The 25812-nt window shown below is 37.7% G+C and overlaps 1 protein-coding gene and 1 long non-coding RNA gene across 3 annotated transcripts; one reads left to right on the top strand and one right to left on the bottom strand.

The window, feature by feature from the left end:
• Positions 1–1076: 1076 nt before the first annotated feature.
• Positions 1077–24182, top strand: LOC108259543 (renin receptor). 2 transcript variants are annotated; one of them, XR_008393675.1, is made up of 7 exons: positions 1077–1230; positions 3470–3619; positions 4078–4193; positions 8055–18972; positions 20845–20885; positions 21815–22127; positions 23086–24182. XR_008393675.1 is itself a non-coding variant. In XM_053676774.1 (4 exons), the coding sequence occupies exons 3-4, from the start codon at positions 4128–4130 to the stop codon at positions 8247–8249; spliced, it is 261 nt and encodes an 86-aa protein (XP_053532749.1). In that variant the 5' UTR covers positions 1080–1230; positions 3470–3619; positions 4078–4127; the 3' UTR covers positions 8250–8953. The 2 variants fall into 2 exon arrangements, 1 of the variants encoding a protein (XP_053532749.1); XM_053676774.1 differs by lacking the exons at positions 20845–20885; positions 21815–22127; positions 23086–24182 and having other exon boundaries at positions 1080–1230; positions 8055–8953.
• On the bottom strand, positions 3511–4096 carry LOC128629307 (uncharacterized). Its single transcript, XR_008393679.1, has 2 exons — positions 4039–4096; positions 3511–3730 (listed from the first exon to the last, which is right to left on the bottom strand). It is a non-coding gene; the product is annotated as an uncharacterized LOC128629307 (long non-coding RNA).
• Positions 24183–25812: the final 1630 nt, after the last annotated feature.

The raw sequence follows: 25812 nt of genomic DNA, 5'->3' as shown, positions 1-25812 counted from the left end.
GTCCAAATTTCATCAACAGTGTCTTCTTACTTGGAAGCTGTGTTATATCCACAGTTTCTCACCCCACAGAACATTCAGAAACAAACTCTTATTTTCCCCCAGATGGTTCCAAAATAATATTAATTGTATTCTTTCCTTATTTGATAACTCAGGAAATATATTGACTTTTTATTGCGATTTATGACTTACCAGTTTCCCAATTCCCCCAATAGAGTTTAATAAAGTGATTAAAGCAATTTCACCTGGGTTCATTCACCTTGTTAAAAGTAATGTTATATATAGCCCAAGTACTAGGCTACAGTTACAACTCAATATACTTTACCCTTGGAAGGAATGGATCTGTTAAATAAGAAATGAACCAATAGTTTGATCTGTGCGCCAAATCTTTCAAGTTAAGAGGAAAATTTCTCCAAGAGGAAAATTATATTGGAGGTCATTGGTAGAGGATATAATCTGGAAAAGGGCATGGCTTTTACCTGTAAAATATTGCATCTCCATTAAGGTGAAGGAAATGCATTTAAAAATATTACACAACATATACCCAGCCAAATATCTCTAAATACTTGGACATCGACAGCTCGTATTCTTTTTGTAAACAAGCAGAGGAGACATTTGCACATCAATTTGTTTGTTTTTTGATTGCCTTATATCTGTCTATATCTACAACTCTGGTCTGAACTAGGTCCAATATATATTGGACTCTAACAATTTTACACATTATTTTAGTTTAAAAGTTATATTTTTTAAATGATAGCAATACTAATAATAAACATCTGGATTATGTGGTTAATTTTTTAAATTATATATGGTACATTTTTCATTCATAAACAAAAATTCGGAAATGGTGTTCCATCCTTCCTCCACTTTAAAATGGAACTAAACTTACTTTTTAAATTTCTTCATTGTATAAAGAAAAAAAACCCTAGTTTATTTTTTAAATATAGCTTATTAAGTACTAGATGTGTTGGTGAATTTAACATGTAACATTTTAATTACATTCTGCTAAAATGAACGAAATGACTCGTTTCGTTCATTCAAGATTCTTTCATTTTGCTGAACGTGATTCAAAGATCCGACTCAGTAAAATGATCCGAACCGCTCGTCACTAGTCAGGTGACATGACCGCGCACGCGCATTAAAATTCTTCCTGTTCCTCACTAATATACTGTTTATTTCTGTTTTATTTATGTCATAAACTATTTTGCTCGTGTTATATACAATGGATGTGAGGTATGTACTGGATACTAGCTGTACCAATGTGAGATATTTTCAGATGAAAAAACAAAACTTCCTTCCGGTTTAAGGCGTTGTTAAGCTAAGCTAACGGCTAACTGACTGTGCCGGAAAAACAGGGTGTAACATAATAATAACTAGGAAATTTCCTGCTATACCTAAACCATATTAGACAGTTGTTCTTTCCCCAAGCCATTATCTGTGCTATTATTTAAGCTGAGCTTTTTAGTCTTAGAGGAGTGCAATTTTATATCTAACCCGCACCATCCCGTGTGTTTTCCAAAACCTGCAGCGAGACTGTATAAACTGGAATAAAGTTGGTTTGATGCTCGATATTCACATATATGCGGAAATTAAGGGACCGTCTCTAAAGTGACACACGACATTGTTAAACACGATTCTAACTTCAATAGCATTTGAAGGGAATGACTTACAGTCAACCCCTGTACCAACTGTAAAGTGTTCATGTAGGTGTCAGGTATAACGCACACCTGTTAGATTTCTGATATTTATCAAAATAAGCTATTAAATCATATGCATATATTGCCATGTATTTTATTACTACATGGGCTCATACACAAAATATACCATTATTTAAAGCTCAGTAGCATTTGAAGGGAATGATGTACAGTCATGATCCCAACTGTAAAGTGTTACGACTAGGTGTTAGGTATGACGTACACCTTTCAGATTTTTGATATTTTACCCTACAATACATGAACCAAAAAAACCTTCACCAATGCAAAAGGGGGTCAAAATGACCTGTACTGGATTGAATGGTTTTCTTCAAAAAATAGATGTCCTATTAATGAAATAATTAAAAGAACTGCTGGTCCACGAATGTTTTAATATTTCAAACATTTTTATTTGTTTTCTTTGAATTTATTTATGTACATGTTTAGATTGTGGATGGGAGCCAAAGGAATTCAAAATTCCTCAGTGTTCCTAAAATTTGTCCTAATTGTCCAACTCAGTATTTCTCATGCCTACTTATATTTATTTATATTGTGGAACATTAATGTTACCATCTCTAAAAAAACAAAAAAATTCATCTCACTGAAAACTCGACAGCAGTCTGAACCTCCTGGCAGAGGCAACCAGGAGATATTTTGACTGAGATATTCTGGTACATAGCAGAATTCTTGATGCCTCCTTTTTTTGTTGTTAATTTAAATTGTGAAAATTTCTACAACATGTCGATGTTATTTGTCATTTGATAGTGCATCACCTTTAATAATCGGCACTGTTTCAAAGAGGATCAAATGCTGAAAGTTTGTACACCCGCTCAAACACTTGGAGAGTTCTGGAGTACAGCAGCAAGAACATGGGCTTGTGAATATTTTGCTTTAATGTTGTTTTGAAGTAGGATAGATCTTCCGTTTTGATGGATTCTAGGACCACCTATATCACCTGTAAGAAGAGTTAAAATGAATAATAATGATTAAAAAGACTAGGTGAGAAAGGCCCAAGGGTCATATAGCCTACAAACAATGACCTTTTTATTTGGTTAAAAAAAATCCAGAAAAGTTATCTTGTCTAAAGTATAAGGGCAGACGCCAGTGGATATTTGTGTATTCATTAAGTAGCAGCCAGTTATCATCATCGAGTTCTAAGGAGCCGCTGACTCGGAGCCCATGTGAACAATGGCAGAATCAATTCCCATTCTTTACCCGTCTCAAGCCACCAATGGAAAAAGCTCCTCAAGGAAAGACCACGACCCTATACTCAGACATATACAAAAAAAAGGTCAGTGGCATCTTATTTTCTACAGAAGACCCAGACCCATTACCCAGCAGTAATCAGAACGGGCGTCAGTAATGGATGGAAACTGCAGGTCTAAGAAGAGGAAGATTCAGAATTCATGATAACAATCGACCTATATACAACAGAACAGGTTTCTTTTTTTATACAGGGAAATCTAAAACAGTTTGAACAGAACTTTCTGCTAGTTAAAGAGGAAGCTAAGCTAAGCAAAAGCCTTAAGACACCCAGCAGAGACGGCTCTCCATTCGACACGGTGCCTTCGCCAACGTGAAGGAGGAGTTCACGAAGATGGAACTGGTGCAGCTGAGAGGCGGTGCATGGTGGGGTAGCACAGCAGACTGATCAAAACAGGATGGAAGAGGATTACAGGAAAGAAAAATAGGGATGCTAATGAAAGAAATGAAGGAACTGAAACTCTCTCTCTCTCTCTCTCTCTCTCTCTCTCTCTCTCTCTCTCTCTCTCTCTCTCTAGCTGATGAGACACAAGCACTTGGCTAAGGACCAGGCTCCTGACCTGTTCTCTGTGGAGCTGGCTGGTATGGAGGAGCTCGCCCGGCGCCACGGCACTGACTCCGCCCAGTTCCAGGACGCCCGAGAGATTCTGGTAGCAGCGCTGCAGAAGGTGAAAAACCACACCGCACGTTTTCAGCTTTCAGATCCTGGTGCATGTGGTTAAACGGGGGCAGCTCTTCCTAAACCTGCACATGTACGCCGACATGTTTGCCACAAACACCTTTTTATAAAGTGCCAAAAAGGGAAGAAAAATATATATATATTAGGTCCCAAACTGACTTTCACTTGCATGGAGGCTCTGAACTTTACCATCACACAAATCACATGTGTATGTAAATATATAAATAAATGTACATTTGTACACAGCTGTAGTGAACATATTTTAAATGAGAGTAGTAAATACAAGCATCGGATTAAATCAGGACACTCGTAGAGATTTGTACCTAACGGATGTATGATTGTGGAATTTAATAATAATTACGACTAGGAGATATTTAATACTAGTAGAGACGGGTCATCTCGTTATACTTCATTAAACCATTCCTTCATCTCCGTCGTGTCTTCCAGTTCGCCGATGACGTCTTCGGCGTTTCAGCAACGCGGTGGTGGAGGTGGTGATGGTGAAGACGTTCGAGACGCCACTTACCAGGAAGTCGCGCTCCATCCTGGAGGCTAAGCAGATTGTGAGTTTTTTATTTTATTGGATGTATTATTTAAATGTTATAAATATTCTGCATTACAGAAGTTCAGTGCGTTTGCATGACACTTTACACAGGGTTACGACGTTATGACCAGCTATTAGGGAGGAGACGTGTTTAATTTTAGCTACGTTCATAGGTGTTGTTTTTAACAGGAAATGAAACCCTCAGTAGATCGTGTGCATAGATCAAATCATTATGAACGTGGTGCTGCCGTCTAAAACGGAGGAGAAGCTAGAAGAAATGGGAGTGATGGTTTTTATATTGCAGTGTATTGTTCATTATTATTATTATTATTATTATTATTATTATTAAGAAGAAGAAGAGTAATTAATCGCGCTTGTAATGAAAAGTACCATTTAGTCAACATTTACTCTTTTTTTTTTTGTTTTTGTTTTTGTTTTTTTTTTGGGTTCTGCCTCTTGTTCTGTGCCTCAAAACCACAGGATGTCCCTCAAAGTCATGTTTTCTCTGCTATGAACTTCAACCACTATGACCTATTTACGTTTTGCTAAGATTCCGGATGCATGCAATTTTATTTTTATTTTTTTTTGATGCATGGTCCACAGAAGGTGGGGTTTCTAAGTTCCTCCGAGGACCAGCCCAAGAGACATACGCACATTTAAAATGCTCTTCCTCGATGCACAAACACGTCTTGTTCCTGAAATAATTGCATAAACGTACAGTTATTTTGTGTATTGTCGAAACTACGATTACTACAATGATTTGCACGTTCTAAGAAAAAAGTGTCATTTTATGAGCTGTATTAGTGTACATGTATAAGTATACATAAATGTTTGCTTCTTAGTCTTTTAATCTCTAATGCTAAGTGTGTATTTGTATGAACCGGGAGCTTGTGGTTTAATGCACCAGATACGAAAACATCGAACTGAAGTAACTTCGCGCTGGTTGTCAAGTGGCAACGCAGTGCCAAGACAAACTGACGCCTGTATAAGTGTGACTAGCTAGACTTCAGAACTAGTGGAAGGAGGTGTTTCGCTTGTGTGGCCTTATAGGAGCCTTAAAAGACTGTTCTGGTGAGTCTGAAAGTTCATAAGACCGCTGCACACCACTATGGGTGGGCTTGTGTAACCATTCCGGAAGCCGTGTCTTGCCAAAGCGATGTTTGTGGTTTCGTCACACTAGGATATGTACACCGAGCGGTGTTCTATCACCGCTACATCAAACAGCGTGGCTCAATGACAAAACCCGACCCCAGGACTTCCCGTATCCTGTCCGAACCCGTCTCACTTCGTAACTCTTGGACGAGTTTCTCCGGAGCTTATCAGGCGGTGACTTGATTCTCACACGTGTTAGAACACTGCTCGTAATTCAGGGAAAATAAGCAGGAGACACAGATGTAATGGTGGCGCGGGGATCTAAAGGTTACTTAAGGGTCGCCCGCATGCCCAAATCACAGCCGAGGGTGCCAATACTTTTAATGTTCACTGAAAAGTAAAGGTGTTTGAGTGGAAACGGTCACAAACGCACACAAGCGGTTGTGCATGTTTTTGTGTCTGAATCTCATATCTTTGTGTGCGAGGGCACTAGGTCACTAGGAGGGGCGTTCATGTGCAGTCATGTGAAAAAATAAATACACCCCATGGAAATTGTTGGCTCTTTATTTATTTATTTTTTGACATATTTGGACGAGCAAACATTTGATCCTCTTTGAAACAGTGCCTGCTAATAAAGTTTAGGTACTTGAACAAAAACACAAGGAAAATTCGCTTCAATCATTTATTCAACAGAAATATCAATAAATGTGAAATTCTTCTGTGAAAAAGTAAGTACACCCTTGGCCTCAGAGGCTAGTATTGTCCCCTTTAGCAGAAATGATGCGTTTTGCATAATTGTCCACCAGGCTTGATGGAATTTCTGACCACTCTTTCATGCAATATTGTTTCAGTTGCAAGATGTTTGAGGGTTTTCTTGCATGTTCTGCCCGTTTCAAACTCCCCGACTAACCCCCCCCCAATTTCAACAGGATTCAAATCCAAGCTTTAACTAGGCCATTCCATAACCCTCTATTTCTTCTTTCTGAGCCATTCCTTGGTGGATTTGCTCGTGTATTTAGGATCATTATCCTGTTGAAAGGTCCACTTTTAGTTAAACTTCAACTTTTGGACAGATGACCTCACATTATCTTCAAACACTCATTGATATGATTCAGAATTCAGTCCCTGAGGTGGTGAAGCAATGCCAAATCATAACATTTTCACCACAGTTGGTATGAGGTGCTTCTCCTGAAAAGCTGTCTTTGGTCTGCGCCAAACAAGTCTATCTTTGCTTCATCTGTCCAGAGCACATTATTCCAAAAGGCCTGGTCTTTGCCTATATGCTCATCGGCAAACTGTAGTCTTGCGAAGGCTTCTTCCTGGCACGCCTCCCATGCAGGTCAAATTTGTGCACTCTCTTTGTGATTGTAGAAGCATGCACTTCGACAGCAACAGTTGCAAGACTTGCTAGCAGATCCTGTGATGAAATCTTGGGGTTCTTGGAGACTTCTTTTTTTCATCAGACAGTCTGCGTGTGGGCTGAGTTAGCTGCGTGTGGGCTGACTAATCGGCGGTCGTTTGAAATCTGCGACATTTGTAGATGTATTTAAATCTCTTGCCAGACTTCTAGCCATCCACAACCTTTTTTCTGAAGGCCTTACAGAACTCTTTAGATCTTGGCATGATGACACCAGACACTAGATATGAGAGGGGTATAAATAAAACCAGTTCCACCTGCACTTCCTCAGCAGGTTCTATTCACTGACACACAATCTTCAACACCTGATTCTAACTTTATGGATTTGAAGGTGTGATAAATGCAGGGGTGTACTTACTTTTTCCATGTGACTGATCCTCTTTGAAACAGTAAAATAGTACAATAAAGATGATACACTATCAAATGACACACAAAACTGATATTTTGTGTAATTTTCACATTTAAAATTAAAATAACTTGATCAAATGTTTGCATATCCAAAACAACAGTTTCCATGGGGTGTACTTTTTTTTTGTATGATCTACAGATACACTTAATTATTTAATGACCAGTTATCTTTTAATAATTTTAAATGATTATCAGACAAAAACGTATAGACGTTTAAAAAGTTCCTCCGACCGCTAATCAAGACATCTGTGACTGTTCTATTCGACCAATCAACGGTTCGTGCTGTTCTGTAGCTCCGCCCACATGTCCCCACTCTGCTTGCACCGTACTTCGACAAGAAGTCACATCGCATTGCAGAGCTGAACGGACAAAGGTTCAGGCAAGCTTCACAGAGCGTGGAAACTTTTAAGCATGCCCACAAATAGGAAGTGGCTAGTTTGCTGTAAATAAGAACCGTATGGGTCAGAGCGCACGAACCCACAGTGAGCAGTTCTCTCTCTCTCTCTCACACACACACACACACACACACACACACACACACACAAACAAGCGCAGTTGTGTTTTTCTTTAAACGTTAACGTGTAAAACCCACACCAAAGCTGGTCTCAGTTCTGTGTCTATAGTAAGACGCAAAAGCTCGCGTGCACTCGGAGACCTGTTCGCTGCAGGGTGTGTAGATTTACAGTCGAGACCACGTCGATGCATGCACACATTTTTCTAACACGTGGTCAGTGCAGTAGCAGGAGACTCTGCTTCGCGTCTTCACTTCTGTTTCGAAACACGCGCTCGGTTCTGGGCGTCCAGTCCGAGGTAGAGATCTAACACCAATTTTGTTATTTTAATAAACTCCACCCAGCATTTAGATGGCTGCTTGTAAATAAATGCGCCCTTTTGATTGACAGTAAAAGTGTTCTATGTGTGTAACCTCACCCCAAACGGTTTTTGATCTATATTTGTTTCCAGAGTAACCCGGGAAGCCCCTACAACCTGGCCTACAAGTACAACTTTGAATACGCCGTCGTGTTCAACATCGTGCTGTGGCTCATGATCGTGTTGGCTCTCGCCGTCATCGTCATCTCGTACAACCTGTGGAACATGGACCCGGGCTACGACAGCATCATCTACAGGATGACCAATCAGAAGATCCGCATGGACTAACCGTGCATTCCATCGCAGTGTTATTGTGTATTGTGTATTGTGTGTGTGTGTGTGTGTGTGTGTGTGTGTATACACAGGTTTCTCACTTCCATTCATCCCATACGTCAAGTGTTTGTGTGTGTATATAGCTCTAAAACGTCAGTTTGTGAATATTTATTGATGCCTGCTATTTTGTTGAAAATCTAAATGAATACATATATAATATACACACAGCGGATGAATGAATTCGAATGAAATCGCGCTCACGTGTGGTGTGGTGTGGTGTTCCTGATCTAGCTACACGTTGAATCAGCTGTATTTATTATTGTTTTGTTTTTTTATTCCTGATACACTGGACCATAATATCTGATACTGATGTAATGGGGGTGGGGTGATGCACAAAAATTGCATGCAGTAAAACTTCACCTAGGTGTGATGTTAAAACTAGGAGATTGTTGGCGTGGTTTTATTTGGAAAAGTCAGAGACAGTTGGTTAAAAAAATGTTAGAAATATAATTGTTTGATCTGACACGCAGCGATTGAAGGGCAAAATGGTAGATGTGATATTTTTAACTTGGCTTAACCTCAGCTCTCCATCACCCGGTACGTTCAGCTGAAACTTCTTGTCCTCCGACCATAAAGTGAACTTTAGCCGAATTGTTTTACCGACAAGTGTAGAGGTGCAAAGTTCATTTGTTACCAAATAAAGACTTCTGATATGGTCACATGTGCTATTTATTGTGAAACAGGAACTTGGACAGTTTTCCAGTAGCGTAAAAACCCTCATCACTATTTTACACACGTCTGCTGCTCCACAGACGGCAGAACTAACAATTTGCCCTTTGTGTGTTAGCAAAACACGAGAATTCTCAGACACTGCTTTACTAATATGAGTCCAGAGCAGTGTGTTCTTACAGACTCAAATCTGGACCAAACTACAGTAGTGTCACAGCTGACACACACACACACTGTGGTTGAATCACGTGACTATTCCTCATGGGCATGAGGCAGTGGTGTGCTGTTTGTGGCTCATTATGTGTTCACCATGAATCTGATTCAAATAATAACTGAATAAAAAAACAGGTTCGGTAAATGATTATGGATTAATGTAGAGATTGTATTCAGATTTTTGTTAAAAAAGGACTCGTGCTTTAGCCGCAAATCACACATAGCAAAGCTCTTCCTGCCACTTCCTCTAAGGACAACGTGGCTTCGTGTCATAATCTAACCCAGAGCTAAAGGTGCAAAACCACAGAGAAGAAAAAAAAAGTTGTCTGCATAAAAGTCGAGCACCTTGCACGAGCCGAGTGCGCTTTTTTTCCCTTAGCAGCTGGGACAACACCTGTATCACAGACTTTTGGAGTTCGAGAGAAAAATCATTGTTTCCCATTTATTAAGGTGTTTAAGTATACTTAAAATTTAGAATCTCACTTCTAAATAAATCAAGCTTTTAAAATGCTAACAAATGATCCGAACTGCCAAACTTTGGGAGGCTTTGCTTGGGAAGCACATCGTAAAAACAAAAAAGGCCACTTGTGTAATCAATTAACCAATTAATAACTGGCTCCGCCTCTTTTCTTGCGTGGAATGATACCAAACTGTTGGGGGGAGAACAATGACATTCCAAGTTGTCTTCCAAGATGGCCGCTCATATACACGTACCGAGTATCAGTACTGGATCCGAACTCAAGAGTAAAAGTGGAATTGAGTAAATCCAGAGATAAATCCATAACACCCCCCCCCCCCCCCCCCCCCCCCGCCTTTTGTAAAATGTTTCTCAAAATGGCTGACACTCTAGTCAGAACACTAACTAAACATTATCAGGGTTTGAAGCATGACTCATTTCAGTCCAATGACTCACTTAAGTGGATTGAATCGTCCAAATCATCTCATTAAGTGACTCTTAACAATGTGAGTTTTTTGATTAGCAACTCGAACAGCATCTACAAAAGCACTTCTATAAATTTAGGCCTTAAATAAAATAAAATAAAAATAAAAAAGATTTGTTCATGCTCGTGAATCAGTTCATCTGGTTTTTACAAACGACTCATTTGCGAATTGTCCATACACGGAAGCTGCAGAAACAGGCCTTCTTTATGAATATGATGAAACGTCACGTGTGGTCCAAGGTGTTGCGTGGGGTCACTCCGGGTCACAGATTTACAAGAGCGTACGTGCTGTCGAGGTTAGCCGTCCTGACGGGTCCGTTAGCCGTCCTGACGGGTCCGTTTAACGCTGAACTGCACCTCGGTGTACTGAAAGAATGATGCGATGTGACAGGATTAATAAAAGCAACTTTAACATGTTAATGCATATGTTCAAGACGCGACACGGTGGTGGAAAAAAATATTAAATGCAGTGCATTAGTGTGTGAAACTGAAGTATGATAAAGTTCACACACTTATGGACGTGTCTGCAACAAACCATGTTTTTTCACACTGCAGTGTAAGAGCAGAGCCGTCCTGGTGTGTGAACTGTTTGTATTGTACATATAACCACAGCGCTGTATGTACACCACAGCACAGGAATTATAAAGTGTACAAATCAATTGGATTTTTAAAAGTATTTTTAAAATGTACTAGTAACAGGATTATTTCCAAATATTTATTTACGCCTCCTTACTTTCAGTTCACGTTAATCTATTTATGTTTTCATCCTGTAAACAGTTTTTTGTTTTATTGAGCACATTATCCAGAAGATTAATTACTAGTTAGCTATATAGTCGTCTTCACAGCCTTCGTTTTTGTCGATATGTTCTAAAGCGTAAACTGAAAACTGTAAAAGGTTTATTTATCTTTATTTCATTATCAACGCATTTTCTTTGTATATGAACATAAAGATATATTTGCATTTCGAATATTTGCAAATGCATCGGGGCGTTTTAACAGCCGAGGCATTTCTACGAACATGTATTTTAACATGTTTTCCAGCTCGTGTAACTTTCTCACACACATTAACACGTCTCGGTCTGTGTAGCACGATGCAGCTTTCACACGTGGGACTTTCCGTCTTCGCTGCAGCAGTCACCGTACCCACATCTACAACGACTCGATCATCTAATTCATCTCAGTGATTACAGTAAACAACACTGATGGAAACAGAGTCCACAGTAGACACTACCACACCCGGGGATCTTCCTGATTGCAGGACAGTTTATTTTATCATTTAATTTAATTAATCAGGTGAAAATGACCTGAGAGTAAGCGCATGAAGTTTTAAATTGGAAAATCATTTAACGTATTGTTAAAAAACAATGAAACAAAAACAAAAGGCCAAAAGAAAGAGCAGTTAGCCTACCACATGGCCGGTACTGTCCTGACGCGGCTGTAAACCAGGATCTGAGGGTTGTGCTTGAGTTTTTCGACGTCTTCTGCAGTGACATACTGTAAAAACATAAAAATACAGAATTAACCCGGCGACACTCAGGACTTGGTTAACCGACTTTATTATACTCATGAACGAAGCCTGTGTGTCAATAGCTTTTAATAATAAATTATAGAATAGATCTTGTATTTTCTCCTGTATAAAGAACTATTAATGTAATGAAATTAGATTAACTTTAAAATCACTTAAGGTCAATAGATAATCTTCGCTTCAGGTAGTTTAGACTTCAAGACCTATTTAACAGGCCAAAATAAATGTAACTGAATTTGATCAGGTATACAGTTAACTTCATACACAAGGTATATTTTGCACAGTAAATATCTTATAACTATAAAATATGTCACAAGCATGCAATTTCAAGAACATCAGTTTGGAATTAATAGACTTTTTATGTAATAAACCTTTTAATAATATCATTTAAGGTCATAGACAATGCTAAGTCATTAAATTGACCAGATCAGTTGTGTAGAATATACTCAGTATATTCTCAATTATTGACATGTCACCAGAATACACAGTGAATTAAACACACCTGCAACTGGAACGGCCAGAACAAAGATCATTATAACTGATATGAGGAGAATCGGCAAGAGGACGGCTTCTTTGTATCCTGTCTCATTCTGACATGGCTCAGTTTCACACGTCTGATTATCTGGAAACAATTGGGAAAATTCAGAGTTTTAATTCCACTAAGCACACTAGTTTATCTACAATGGATTTTGTATCAGACACGGATGAAGGTCTACATTGTGGGTTCTCAAAGTTTTAACACAGACAGGTACCACTTTAGATGTAAAATCAAATTCCAAGGACGCCTTCGGTACAGCTTATTAATTGCATTAGTAGAATAGTATTTTGCAATATTAATATTTTTCGGCACTGTTGAGATTTCTGTTTTTCATCTTTCCACTGACAGAACATATTAGATTTAATGTAATGGCTATTCCATTCAAGTGAGCAGTCAAACAGGCTAATAAGACAATAATGTACTGTATATAATAACTTGGATAATGGGCAGTTGTAATTATTATTTTTTTAATCACATAATTTAAAAAAATCTCTGAAAATCAGAAATACTATAATTTTTTCAAACTATAAGTTTTTGGAGTTGTCAAAAGAAATGCATACACAAATCATTTCTACACTGGAATTGAAATAAAACAAAAGTCACTTCAATCAAAAACCTGTTCAACACGGTTATTAAAGGATATTACTGTAACTTTAATTTAAATAAACTCACCAGCTGAATGATTCCGGATGTAAAGTCTGATTCCTCTGCTGATGTCGGGAGGTGAACCAGTTTGAGTTTGAATACAATAATACACTCCTAATTCATTAGTACTGATATTGTGTATAAATAAACTGCTGTTATATTGCACTGAGTATATCTTGCTGAAGGTCATGTTTCCGTATACTGGCTCCATGATTCTACTCGAGTAAGAGCGTAATATAAACACTGGAGGTTCTGACGGCTTCATCAGGAACCAGAACACATCTCTTACAGACACCTCACACTTTAGAGTCACATTTTGTCCCAAATCTACCGACTTCTCTGTGAAACCTTCTGCAGCTCCACAGAACACAAGTAGATCTAGTAAAAAAAAAACAACTCACATATTAATGGTTGGAATCCACTCATCTGTTCAAAGAGATAAATATCTTCTAAGGTAAAATGGTGAATTAACAACTTTTACTCACAGAACCAAAGTACCGTTGTCATGCTGACGCTGGAACCCTGATAAGAAGCACTCAAATCGTTCTGCTTCAGTCAGGAAACACTTCAGTTGTGTTTTAGATGCAGGAGAGCGGAAGCGCTCTGACCACAACTTTTTTCTAAAATCTCCTTCACTCTTTATTTGCTGAAAAGCAGCCTCATGTACACCCACAGCATTACAATACCAATTTACAAGAAAAATACAAACCATTCACAACTGACCACTGACCTTTTATACCTCAGTGCTGTTGAATACTCGATTCTGACTGGTTGATTTTTCCCCCTATAAAGTAGTTCGGCTGCGAACTCATGTTTATATTAATGTGCTTGTTTTAATACGTCATTGTTTTTATAGTCACAGCTCATTCAAAGTAACTTGTATGGTGAATGCTCCACATAAACACATTTAAAACAAAGAGTAATTGTTCATATGATGAACTTTTCTGGAAGGAGACGTTTATTACACCTTTATGGAGTCTCCAGTGTCAGCACTTTGTATCAATCAGAGTTGAAACTGTGACTAAGTTTTAACTTTAAGAGAGAATAAAAAGAGAAGCTGGGGAGGAAACAACGTTTAATAGCTGCTGTAACATGCACCAATCAACCATAACATTAAATCCACTGACAGGTGACATGAAATAATAACATTATTTCAATACACTGAAATAGTGTATTGGAAGGTGGGGGTGGTAATATTTATTAGTCAGCATGTGAACAGTCAGTTCTTGAAGTTGATGTGCTGGAAGCAGGAGAAATGGGCAAGCGTAAGGATCTGAGTGACTTTGACAAGGGCCAAATTGTGATGACTGGAAGGCTCACCTTACGTGCAAATATCGAGCTGCCAGTGTAGAATACAAACACGGAGGTGAGGGCTGATCGGCTGACGATGGTAACTAAGTTATCAAGGCTGTTAGTCCATACCTCAACCATGGGCAAAAAATTTAGTCAGATGACTTTACTTTCCTTTGCTCTATTGCCTGCACAGCATACATAAAGTATTTCCCCCACTCCAACACGTTTTGTACTTTGTAGATATCATGTCACCAAAAAAACGATGAGACATCAGGAGCTTTTCCCCACCCAAAGCGTAAGTAATCGGTAGTAAACTAACTGTCCAGTAGACACATTGATTTAAAATGAAAACCTGTTAGCGACCAAACGTCACCAGCCTTGCACTGCGGAAAGTAATGTCAACTGATGTTAGTTAACCGTGTTCGCTAACCCTGGCTTTTGTCATCTGCAGGCTAGCAGTCAGGTTACTAGCTGGAACATAATATAGGTGCATATATAAAATTATGTTGAGTTGAATTTTAGTCTAGAAATCCCATGAAAATGTCATCATTTAATGAATGAGTCTGCAGGAAATTCAGCAGCAGGCTGCAGTGGAGCAGGATGAAACAGCTGCGTCTGGAGGGTTTCAGGTCCTAATTATGAATTGTATTTGGGAATTATAGGAAGGCATCAGCATTAAAGCCAGTCCAAACCTACGCCCTTGGCTCGGATGGTCCTTTTCCTCTTTGTCCCGGAGAACACAAGGCCGTTTTGTCCAGAAACTATTTGAAATGTCGACTCATCTGACCACAAAACACGATTCCACTGTGCTACTGTCCATCTCAGATGAGACCGAGCCCAGAGAAGTGGGCGGAGTTTCTGGACAGTGTTGATATGGCTTCTGCTTTGCATAGCAAAGCCTTAACTTGCATCTATGGATGCAGCAGCGAATGGTGTTTCACATCATCTTATTTCAACTTCTCACATCTCTATTAGTCCTAAATTGCCCCGGTCCCAACTTTTTTGGAACGTGTTACATGCATCAATTTCAAAATAAACGCTTATCTTAAAAAAAAAAAAAAAAAAAAAAAAAAAAAAAAAAAAAAAAAAACCCCTATAAATTTGATTACATAAAACATGGAATACTTTTGTCTTTATACGTTTTTTTGTTAAAAAAAAGAAAGAATAAAAAGTCAAAGTACATTTACAAATCTTTGTGAGGTGAGGTGAGGGTAAAATAAGCCAGTCCTCAAACCAGTCCACCTGCTATTCCTGTTTTCTTTTGTTTTTCCTATTCCTAGGTCGGAAATTCCATTTCCCCCCGGTTTTAACAGTTTCCTACCACCAGAGGGCGCTTTTCACCCATTCTTGTATTAATCGAATTACGCTTGCTCTGTGCAAGAAAATGAACTTTGTGAGGGAGTGGTTTAATTCATTATTAATTCAGATTTTTTTTGTATTATTAGCCCTGTCTTTTTATTTTATTAATGATTTTATATATAAAAATTAACTCGTATAATATTATCCTTTTAATGTGTATGTGATTGTGCCCTGCGACGGATTGGCACCCTGTCCAGGGTGTACCCCGCCTTGTGACCCGTGGCCCATGACCCAGAAAAGGATAAGCAGTATAGAAGATGGATGGATGGATATTATCCTTTTCCCACAGATCACTGGCTAGTACAAGTTTAATAGTGCTAGAAAAATATTTATGTATTCATTCTAAAAATCTTTGAAAACATTGTTTGAAAACACATCAGCAAACATTTACACATGTTTATATTTGCTTTATAGTGTATACTGTAGTAATGTTACACAGTGAAATACTTCAGTACTGTAATTGCTTTGTTTACAGGTAAAGGGTGTACCTGGATTCACCTGTCTGAACTTATCACTATGTCCTTAGTAAATACAATATAACACAATATAAATGTCACACTCTGTAAATAAGTGCATGCTGCTTTTCAGCTCTGCAGAATTTCAGGTTTGAACTAATTTGGCTGATTGTTTAATTATCAAGCTTCCTGCATGATTTAGATTAGGCGTGTTAGCAGGGTTAGCAATGTTAAAGAGTGCAGGGATACAGGGTAAGTGCTTCTGAAGTGTTTTGAGTCCTGTTCCTCTAGTCTCTCTTATCTGCATAACTTGTTTGTTTTGCATGTTTTATGTCCATGGACAGGGCCGGGCCTGCAACCGGCTGTACCAGTTCAACTCGTAGATCCCGTTGCGATCGTAGATAATTAAACATTGCAAAGAATAAAAGAGGACGTGTAGGCTGCAACTCTTCAGACCACAAAACGTTCAGATTGTAGATTAAGGTACAGATTCAAGGAATGTAACACATTTCACAGTTGTATTGTAACACAAGGAGGTGATATAAAAATTACAATTCTGAAATTTTGCTCAAATTTGTATTTACCACCACTACGCTGTAAGATACATCATATGTATTTATTATTTTATTATTATAAACCCATTATTTTGATAATGTGTATGCACGTATGTGGTACCACATAGGAAAAAAAACTCATTTATGGTCTTGATTTGTTTCTCAAAGCAATGCGATTAAAAAAATGACCGCATTTGTACTTGAAAGCAGAGCCCCACTATTCCAGTTGAATGGCTTTGACCAATGATCATAAATGTCATGGCTGTGTTTATCAAGACTTTTTTTTTTAAACCCACAAGTGGTGATCAGTTGTTCTCGGGAGAATAACAATGACAAATTATTTAAGCAGCTGTTAATAACACTGAATTCCGTTTAACTTTGGGACACACTATTATGATGAAATTTTAAAATTGATTAACATTATATAATAAACAGCAATTACTGTTCCTCAGGATTTCAACATCTATAGTACAAATGTGAAGTTAATCAGCCATTCAAAATGTACCCGAGAAATCATTCATAAACTTCTGCAAGGAAAATGGTGCAGCCACGCTCTGCCACAGTAATGTTAGAATTTAATATTATATTAAATAGTTGTTCCTAACAAAATGTATTGTGATCTCAATCTCAATTCAAAGCCAACAAAATCCCGTCACAGGATGATGCCTTGTCCTGAAGGTCACTCTCTTACCTCTGATGCACTCTGATACAGGTTCACCATCTCTCAGAATATAAAACCCTAACTTTTCTCTTGTGAAGTTTAACTTCTGAATCAACATGAAACATGGTAGGTGATTCTTTTCTCCCTTTTTGATGGTCTACTTTTGGTAGGGATCACATGCTGTGGAATAACATTGGCATTTTCACTTCACAATGATGTGACGGAGGCCAGAGATCAACCATTTCCAGTTAGAGCTGGCAATTTACAGTAAGCAGCCATTCATATTCAGTGCTGGCCCAGAATATCCACTGCTGACGTTCCCTTTATAAGTCTGGAACTGTTTTGGTTTTGACTCTAGTCAGATGTATAGACAGTGAAGTGGAAAGTGGTTGGGTGTAAATGGGCAATGACAATAGACAGGAATAGGGCTGAGGTGAAAGTCCAGGCTGAAGAAACCGTTCAGAAGGACTTGACCCAGATGTACCGTAGCCTATGTCCAGACGCGAGGAGTGTGAACAGTCCGTGTGAGGGGTGAGAGGGATCCTGCATGATGCCACAGATGATTGGGGTGATTGCAATGGGGCAGTAGTCATTAAGGCAGGTAACTCCCTGGTCACTGGGGGAGTTCCATTCCTTACTGCTGCATCCATGTTAAATACTTCAAACTGGGTGTAGAAGCAATATAATGTGTCTGGAATGGGGGTATCATTGATACAGGCAGAAGATTGTTTTTCCTGTAATCAGTGATGGTCTGAGCTTCTTCTACACCAGGAATGTACCAGGAGTCAGCTGATGAGGTGTTAAGATTCACACAAACCTGACCAAAGGGAACAAATGTGGTCAGTGGTTTCCACTGGATTTCTAAGGAATGAAAATAAGAAACAGGAATAAGCAGGAGTGAAAAGAAATGATGCATAAACAAGGGAGAAGTGTTTAATTGTTAGAGGAATTATGTCACGTTTCAAAGATGGTTATGGAAGCAATGGCAGATTTCCAAACAATTTAATGAACAAACGATCAACAAAACAAAGACACAAAGACAACTCAGCAAAATACAGTGGCTAAGGCTAAACATAAACTATCAAACCAAACATGGTACAGGGACACAGGTCAAGAAGACAATTACGTGAGACAAATACATTTTAGGAACACTGAGGAATTTTGAAATTCCTTTGGCTACCATCCACAATCTAAACATGTACATAAATAAATTCAAAGAAAACAAATAAAAATGTTTTAAATATTAAAACATTCGTGGATCAGCAGTTCTTTTAATTATTTCATTAATAGGACATCTATTTTTTGAAGAAAACCATTCAATCTAGTATGGGTCATTTTGACCCCCTTTTGCATTCGTGAAGGTTTTTTTGGTTCATGCACTGTAGGGTTAAATATCAAAAATCTAAAAGGTGTACGTCATACCTAACACCTAGTCGTAACACTTTACAGTTGGTTGTGTGACTGTACATCATTCCCTTCAAATGCTGTAAGTAAGCTTTAAGTAATGGTATATTTTGTGTATGAGCCCATGTAGTAATAAAATACATGTCTAATTTATATATGATTTAATAGTTTAATTTGTTAAATATCAGAAATGTAACAGGTGTGCGTTATACCTGACACCTACATGAACACTTTACAGTTGGTTATATGACTGTAAGTCATTCCCTTCAAATGCTATTGAAGTTAGAATCGTGTTTAACAATGTCGTGTGTCACTTTAGAGACGGTCCCTTAATTTCCGCGAATATCGAACATCTTACGTCAAGCCATCTTTATTCCAGTTTATTAGGAACTGTCCCCGTGTTGTACGCAATGAATGTGAGGTATGTATCAGATAAAGTCAGTACCAGTGTGAGATATTTTATGATAACGAGCTGTGTTCAGTTTAAGGCCTGGTTGAGCTAAGCTAACTCGCCACTGCAGGAGAAACTGTATAACGGAGCTAGCTAATTTCATGACCTAGCTATACTAGCTAAAATATATTCTACAGCTGTTCTATTACTCCAATTAAATAACTATATCCTTCTCCACCTTTACACTCAGATTATTAATTTATCTTCTGATTTAAACATCTTTTGTTCTATAAGAGTTTAACGGAAACTGGATAAAGCGCACTAAGTAGCACCAAGTAGCAGTAAGTAGCTAGGCCGCATTTAACTCGCCATTATCTCTGATCACTGTTCAGGAATGGGCCCAAAACCTGCAGTGAGATCATCTGCCCGTGTAGAACATTATGAATAATGAATTGTAGGATAATGAAAACTTCTCCAAAATGATGTGAGACTGAAAATCCTACAGAAAACATTTACCTCAAGTTATTGTTTCTAAAGGTGGTTCTACATTTACAGCATTAGGCAGACACCCTTATCCAGAGTGACTTACATTCCACACTGTTCTGTGGGAGAGGTCATCTCTATGGTGTTATGTTTACACTGTAGCTGTCATGAGGTTTTTGTATTAGTCTGTCTTGTTGAACCGACAAATTCCTAGTATGCTCAAGGATACATGTCCAATAATGCTGATTCTGATTTGGGATTTTAAAACCACAATGCCTTGTGATATAATCATGATACCCTTAAGTTAAAGATATTGTCTGTGCTGGGATTTCGGCTGGGTGGGGGAGCAGGAACTCGCGCTCACAGGGCAGCACTGGCCACTTTCTTCTATGGAAAGTAGCTAAAGTTTGCCCAAAAAATTCACCAAAGGGGTCTGAAAAGTGAACCGGAGCTGTCTGTCAAGATGAGTAAGCGAATAACGGTAGAAGGAGGGAGGGGCTGCAGTGGTGAGTCATATTTTGAGTGAAAGGATTGTATTTGTGTTAGACCAAAAAATAAACACTAAAGTTATTTAGCGATTTTGTATTTATTGACTTTTTTCGAGTCGTCAGTAATTCCAGATTTAGTTCCTGTAATAATCTACGTAGGTTTGTAACAAAAAGTCCCACCTCTGGTCTTCACTGGCTGCCAGTGAACAGACGGAGCTGAAACTCGTTATGGTCATGGGCATTTCCTTTTTGCAACACGCTGACAGCGGTAGACCAATCACAACAGACTTGGACGTCTGACCAATCAGAGCAGAGTATGCTCTCTTAAAGGGGGAGTTTAGAATGAATCCTTTAGAACGGATCATTTAATGAGTCGATTTTGACACTGAGGGGAATAAGGTAATGCTGCAGTGTAAATTATGAGCACATTAAAGTGTTTTTTGACCTCCGATGTGTGTAAATCTATTGTACGAGTCCTTTAAAACAAAATTAGGCACGTTTTAAAACCATAATAGGTGCACTTTAAAGATTAAGGTAAATAATTTAGGTTAAATGAAGTGTCACTAACTTTTCTTAATACTACAAAAGCAGTGAGACGTGTCTTTTTAGCAAAAAGATAGTATTAACTTCTGCACGTACATTACTTATGGTACTGCTGTATTGACGATACTACCCTTTAATAAAAAAATACAGTAGCATTGGTGGTATCGTGATCCCTCCGTAGTACCGGTATACTGTGCAACTCTAATTTAGGGGCATCAAGAAGGGGAAGAACACATCCTTATTATTCACTTACTACATTTCTGATTGCTGAGCGTTTCTTCTAGTTTCCCAACTGAAGAATTAAACTCATTTATAACTCCATTATACAGTGATCATACTGTGAATTTATTCTACTGTTCCACCTTTTTCTGTTTTTGTTTAATTACAGCTGGATTTTCTGCTTCACCTTCCTGCTTCTGATACACACAGGTGAGTGTTCAGTGTTTCACACCGCAGTAAGTAGATGTGTGTACTGTAGGGCTGCAACTAACAATTATTTTCATAATCGATTAAATCGGGTGATTATGTTTTTGATTAATCAGATAAAGAAATTTCAGTACCATTTTTTTCGTTTATTTAAAATAAAATCCACAAACTAATTGTTACATATATAAACTTCAGACTAAAACATTACACAACTGTTTGTCCTTATTAGTTTATATTATATAATAGTATTTATGCATTATTTTTTATGGATGCACAAAAAAACACTGATAAACTACAGTCCTAAATTAATAAAAAAAACTCACTTCCACTGCACCTTGTGGTATCTGTTCCTCACTGCCTACAGGCACTTTAATTTGATCGTAGCGTTTTAATCAGACATTACAGATCTTACTTGCGGTACACTGTTTATCACCATAACTACACTGCGAGTGAGGAGCAACGCAGCCGCGTTACTAACACATCACTTACATTATAATCAATGACAGAATTTACACTGCAAGCACAAATACAGCATATAAACTTTTAATTCAGTTTCCATTTAAACTAAACCTTTGAGCAACTTTTTTTATTTTTTTTATTTTTTATTTTTTATAAAGTTCTCCGGCACTTATCACCCAGGGATTTCAATGAGCTTTAAATTTTACTTTTCTCAATTCCATGCAAATTAGGTATGATGTGGTAAGTGACAAATCCAGAACTTAACAAAAAAACAAAAACAAAACCCAGGACAGGCCACACCCACAAGCACAACAGAATTATTACACGCCCAACAACAGGCAAACTACAAGTAACACAAGTGAATAGTGTGAATGTGGCGTTATTGAAAAAGTGAATGAAGCTATTGTTGATGTATCCTGATGAACACATTTGTCTTAATATTATTGCGATCTTCTGTGTTTTGTTCCTTTCAGTGTCGGTGCAGAGTGTCCGTGTTGAAGGTTTTATAGGAGAATCGGTGATCTTACCGTGTTCATTTGGAGAGAAGCCGCAGACTGTGTATTGGCGAGACAAATACGGCTGGGTGGTGTGTGACATCATTCACGGTGAAGCAAATTTAAAAAATCAGAATCCAGTCTATAAAGACAGAGTTAAAAATTTTTCCATCAGAAATTGAAAAGGGGGATTTCTCCATCATGCTGAGCAATGTGAAGGAATCTGATGCAGGACTGTACACCTGCATCGCCCCTAACATCAAGACCCTGACACTAGAACTAACTGTTAAAGGTGTGTATGGCTGATTTTCTAAAATAAATCTTAATAAATTAAGCTTTTTCTTAAGCAGGAAGTTTCTGTCACATGGTGTTTTGTTTATCACGATCAATCATAATATTCACAATGACCTGACGTACATATGTAAATGTTTATGATTCCTTTTATTTAAAATGATGTGTATATATTCAGTGTCCTTGAGAATTATCGGCATCTTTAAAAGTCAACACAAATTAATATTTAAAAAGAATAAAACGTGCCATAGGGTTTTTGAGACATTTTTAATTGTACCTTAAATGTTGTTCTTCCAAGCAAATTTTTAAAAAATAAATTTTTGTAAAAGCCATGTTTCAGAACGATCAGCACCCTCATAATTACTATGTATCGACTCCTGCTCTGGAGAGAATAACAGCACTGAGTCACTTCCTGTCTAACAATGTTGAAGATGCTTGTAGAGGATCCTGGTCCACTCCTCCATTTTACACTCCTTTATATTCTCTGGTCTGTGCATGTGGAAGCTACTTGTGAATTCAGACCACAGGTTTTCTGTAGGTTTCCAATCCAGAGGCTGAGAAGGTCTCCACAAAGCATTACTTTTGTGTTTCTTTAATCATCTCGCTCAAAACTCTATGAGTCTGAACGTCCTGGCAGAGGCAACATTTTGGCTGAAATGTTCTGGTATATAACAGAATTCTTTTATGTCATCAGTCTTCACCTGAGTCTCTGCACCAGCAGCAATGTAGCCCCATAGCAGTAGTTTTCCACCTGTTTTAGACGTCATCATTTGTTACTTCCCTAATTGTGTTTAATGGTATTTTCCCCCATGCTATTGGAAGACAAAGGGATTTTTCAAGTACAATTAATCTTTCATGATATGTTTTTGGACAAAATGATTTAAAATGTTATTCTAATGAGAATGATCTATCTACACATGTACTGTGTAAAGTTAATGGCTTCTGTTTGTGTGCAACAGCGAACGGTGAGTCCCCGAGACGTGCAGACGGTCTGTTAACGTTCCTGCTGGGATGTGCTCTGCTCTACAGCTTAAACTTCTGAAGAAAACCCCAAGCTCCGTGTGTGCATTATCTTCACATACAGGCGTCACAGCAATGTCTTTTACAAAAAGGTATTAAATTTGCTTTTTGGCCATTACTCTACACACACTAATCCATAAAGACACAGGAACACATGATTTTTAAAAATATTTTTGCAAAGTGATTAAAAGTCAAAACTGTAATCTCATGTAGATAAGTATTCACACCCTTTATGCAGCAATGACAGCTCCTGGTGTTCTTGGGAAAAAGTCAGTTTCTCCCATTCTTCCTGTCAGATTCTCTCAAGGACTCCAGTCAAGTTCTAAAGACAATCAAAGCAACCAGGATGCACCTGAACTCAGTTTGGAGCGTTTAGACACATCATAGGTCTGTCATTATGGATTACTGTGTGTAGATTAACGTCCAAAAAAACTCAATTTAATCCGTTATAATTTAGAGAATTGTGTAAAAGCGGAAGTGTTTACCCTCTGTGTGTATCTTACTGCCTCGGTCCAGTGATTTTGTTTTTTGATTCATGCTACTTATTTCATTTTGTATTTCTATAAAATATAGATGTGTTCAGAAGGACATTTTGATGGCTGTCAGAAAACAGGAACCACATAGCATGCACAAATTTACATATACATGCAGATTTACATTGGAAACATTGTTCTAATAAAACTGTGTAGTGTAGTACTGTTTTTTTATTTTTATTTGCTGTATTTTACAAATGTATATATGAGTAGTATCTGCTGAACAGTAAGGTGTCCTTGTGAATGTAGCGTAAATGTTCCTTAAGTCACGCAATAAACATTTCACTGCATTTAAAAAAAAAAGTTTCCTAAACCAGTGCTACGTTGCATTGATAGTTTACTAAGTTGCTTTGATAATAAAGGATCAGGGAGTGAAATTAATTCTGCTGGTTGAATTATCATGCCTATTATTGAAAATGTGCACCTGATGGAACTCATTACTATGATTATGTTATAAAGAACACGTCATTTAGGCGCTGATAAATAAAAACATGCAATTGAAAGAGGATGTAATTACTTTTTCCCAATGACTGTATGTCCACATCAGACCGTTTTGCGTCCTCTATATATAACCACCAGACATCCCAGATCTTCACACATTCATTATTAAAAGACAGCTAATTTAATGATCATATTATATACCTGGTGAAATAATTATTTCCAAATATACATAATGGTTACAAAGAGAAATGGGAATACTTCAAATACAGAACGAGATTCATAACTGTCCAAATATGTAAAGAATTGAAAGCTAATAGACGTAAATCTGATCTGATCTGTCGGCTAAATGACGTACTATTGAAAAAGAGCGTTTCAGATGAAGAAAAATTAGAGCTGAACAGTATCAGTTTGCAAATGAATGAACGTTATCTAGAGTTAGTCAAGGGAGCGTACATAAGACCCAGAGCCTAATGGGTAGAAGGTGAAAGGAACTCTAGCTATTTCTTTGCGCTGGAAAAAAGAAATGGAAAGAGAAAAGCTCTTACTGCCCTCGATATTGATGGAGCAATTTGTAAAAGAGCCGATTCAAATTTCTAAATTTATTACTAAATTGTATAGCGACCTTTATGCTTCCAAAGTTGAGCTCAATAGTTGTGTAAGCTCTATTGGTAAAATAAAGTGTTGCATTCCTGCAGATAAAGATCTGGATAAGTCATGTTACCTGTCTGATTTAGAATGTGAAGAAGTTAGGAAGGCACTTCATTCAATGAAGAAAGGGAAATCTCCTGACATCGATGGCCTTACCGCTGAATTTTACACTGAAGTTGTTTGGTTTTTGGGGATTCTTTTGTTGATACTATTTTTATGTTTTATAAAGGAATGAACAGTTCAGTTATTAATTTCCATATTTCCCAGAGATATGATATAAAATGTGGTGTTAGGCAAGGCTGCCCAATTTCTCCTTTTTTATTAGTTACAGAATCATTATGTATGAGTATTAATCAAAATCAAGAATTGAAAGGAATTTCTGTTATTGGGAGGGAACTTAAGATTTCACAATTGGCTACTGACACTAAGTTGTTTTTGAAAGATGGATGTCATGTGTGAAAGGCTTTAGATTTAATTAATCAGTTTTCCTGTGCTTCTGGGTTAAAATGAAATATCTTAAAATGTCAGATTTTGCCTGTTCATAATGTGAACATCGACTCGATAGAAAATATTCGGGTTAAATCCACAGTCAAATAACTAGGCATTTATATTACAAAAAATCCTTTGTAGAGACAGCACTTAAGAATGGTTTTTAGATTTAACAATCCTAGTAGAAAGGTTTAACAGCAGGCTACAGGAAGACCTTTCATTATATGGTAGAGTCCTCCTATCAAAGGCTGAGGATCTATCTTTATTTGTGGAGAATAAGATTGGTAAGAAAATTAGGATCTTTTTAGATTTTATTTGGAAAAATAAATCACATGTTTAAAAAAAAAATTAAATAAAAAGCAAAGAAAGAAGTGCTATCCAACAGCAGAGCGGATGGAGATATTGATTTTTTTAGATTTACACGATACATATTTTAAAATAAAATGGCTCAAAAGAAGTCCATTTGGTAGCCTCTCTTTTATTTTGAAATGCAACTATATACCTCCTAAGCTTCTTACTTGGAAGCTGTGTTATATCCACAGTTTCTCACCCCAC

The sequence above is a fragment of the Ictalurus punctatus genome, chromosome 27, assembly GCF_001660625.3.
Source record: "Ictalurus punctatus breed USDA103 chromosome 27, Coco_2.0, whole genome shotgun sequence".
Lineage (NCBI taxonomy): Eukaryota > Metazoa > Chordata > Actinopteri > Siluriformes > Ictaluridae > Ictalurus > Ictalurus punctatus.
This window is presented reverse-complemented; position numbering and strand designations above follow the sequence as displayed.

Excerpts from the sequence above, each read along its gene's own strand:
- LOC108259543 (XM_053676774.1), top strand. The coding sequence starts at position 4,128 with ATGGTGAAGACGTTCGAGACGCCACTTACCAGGAAGTCGCGCTCCATC. Across the intron at positions 4,194-8,054 it reads TCCTGGAGGCTAAGCAGATT|AGTAACCCGGGAAGCCCCTA; the intron begins GTGAGTTTTTTA and ends ATTTGTTTCCAG.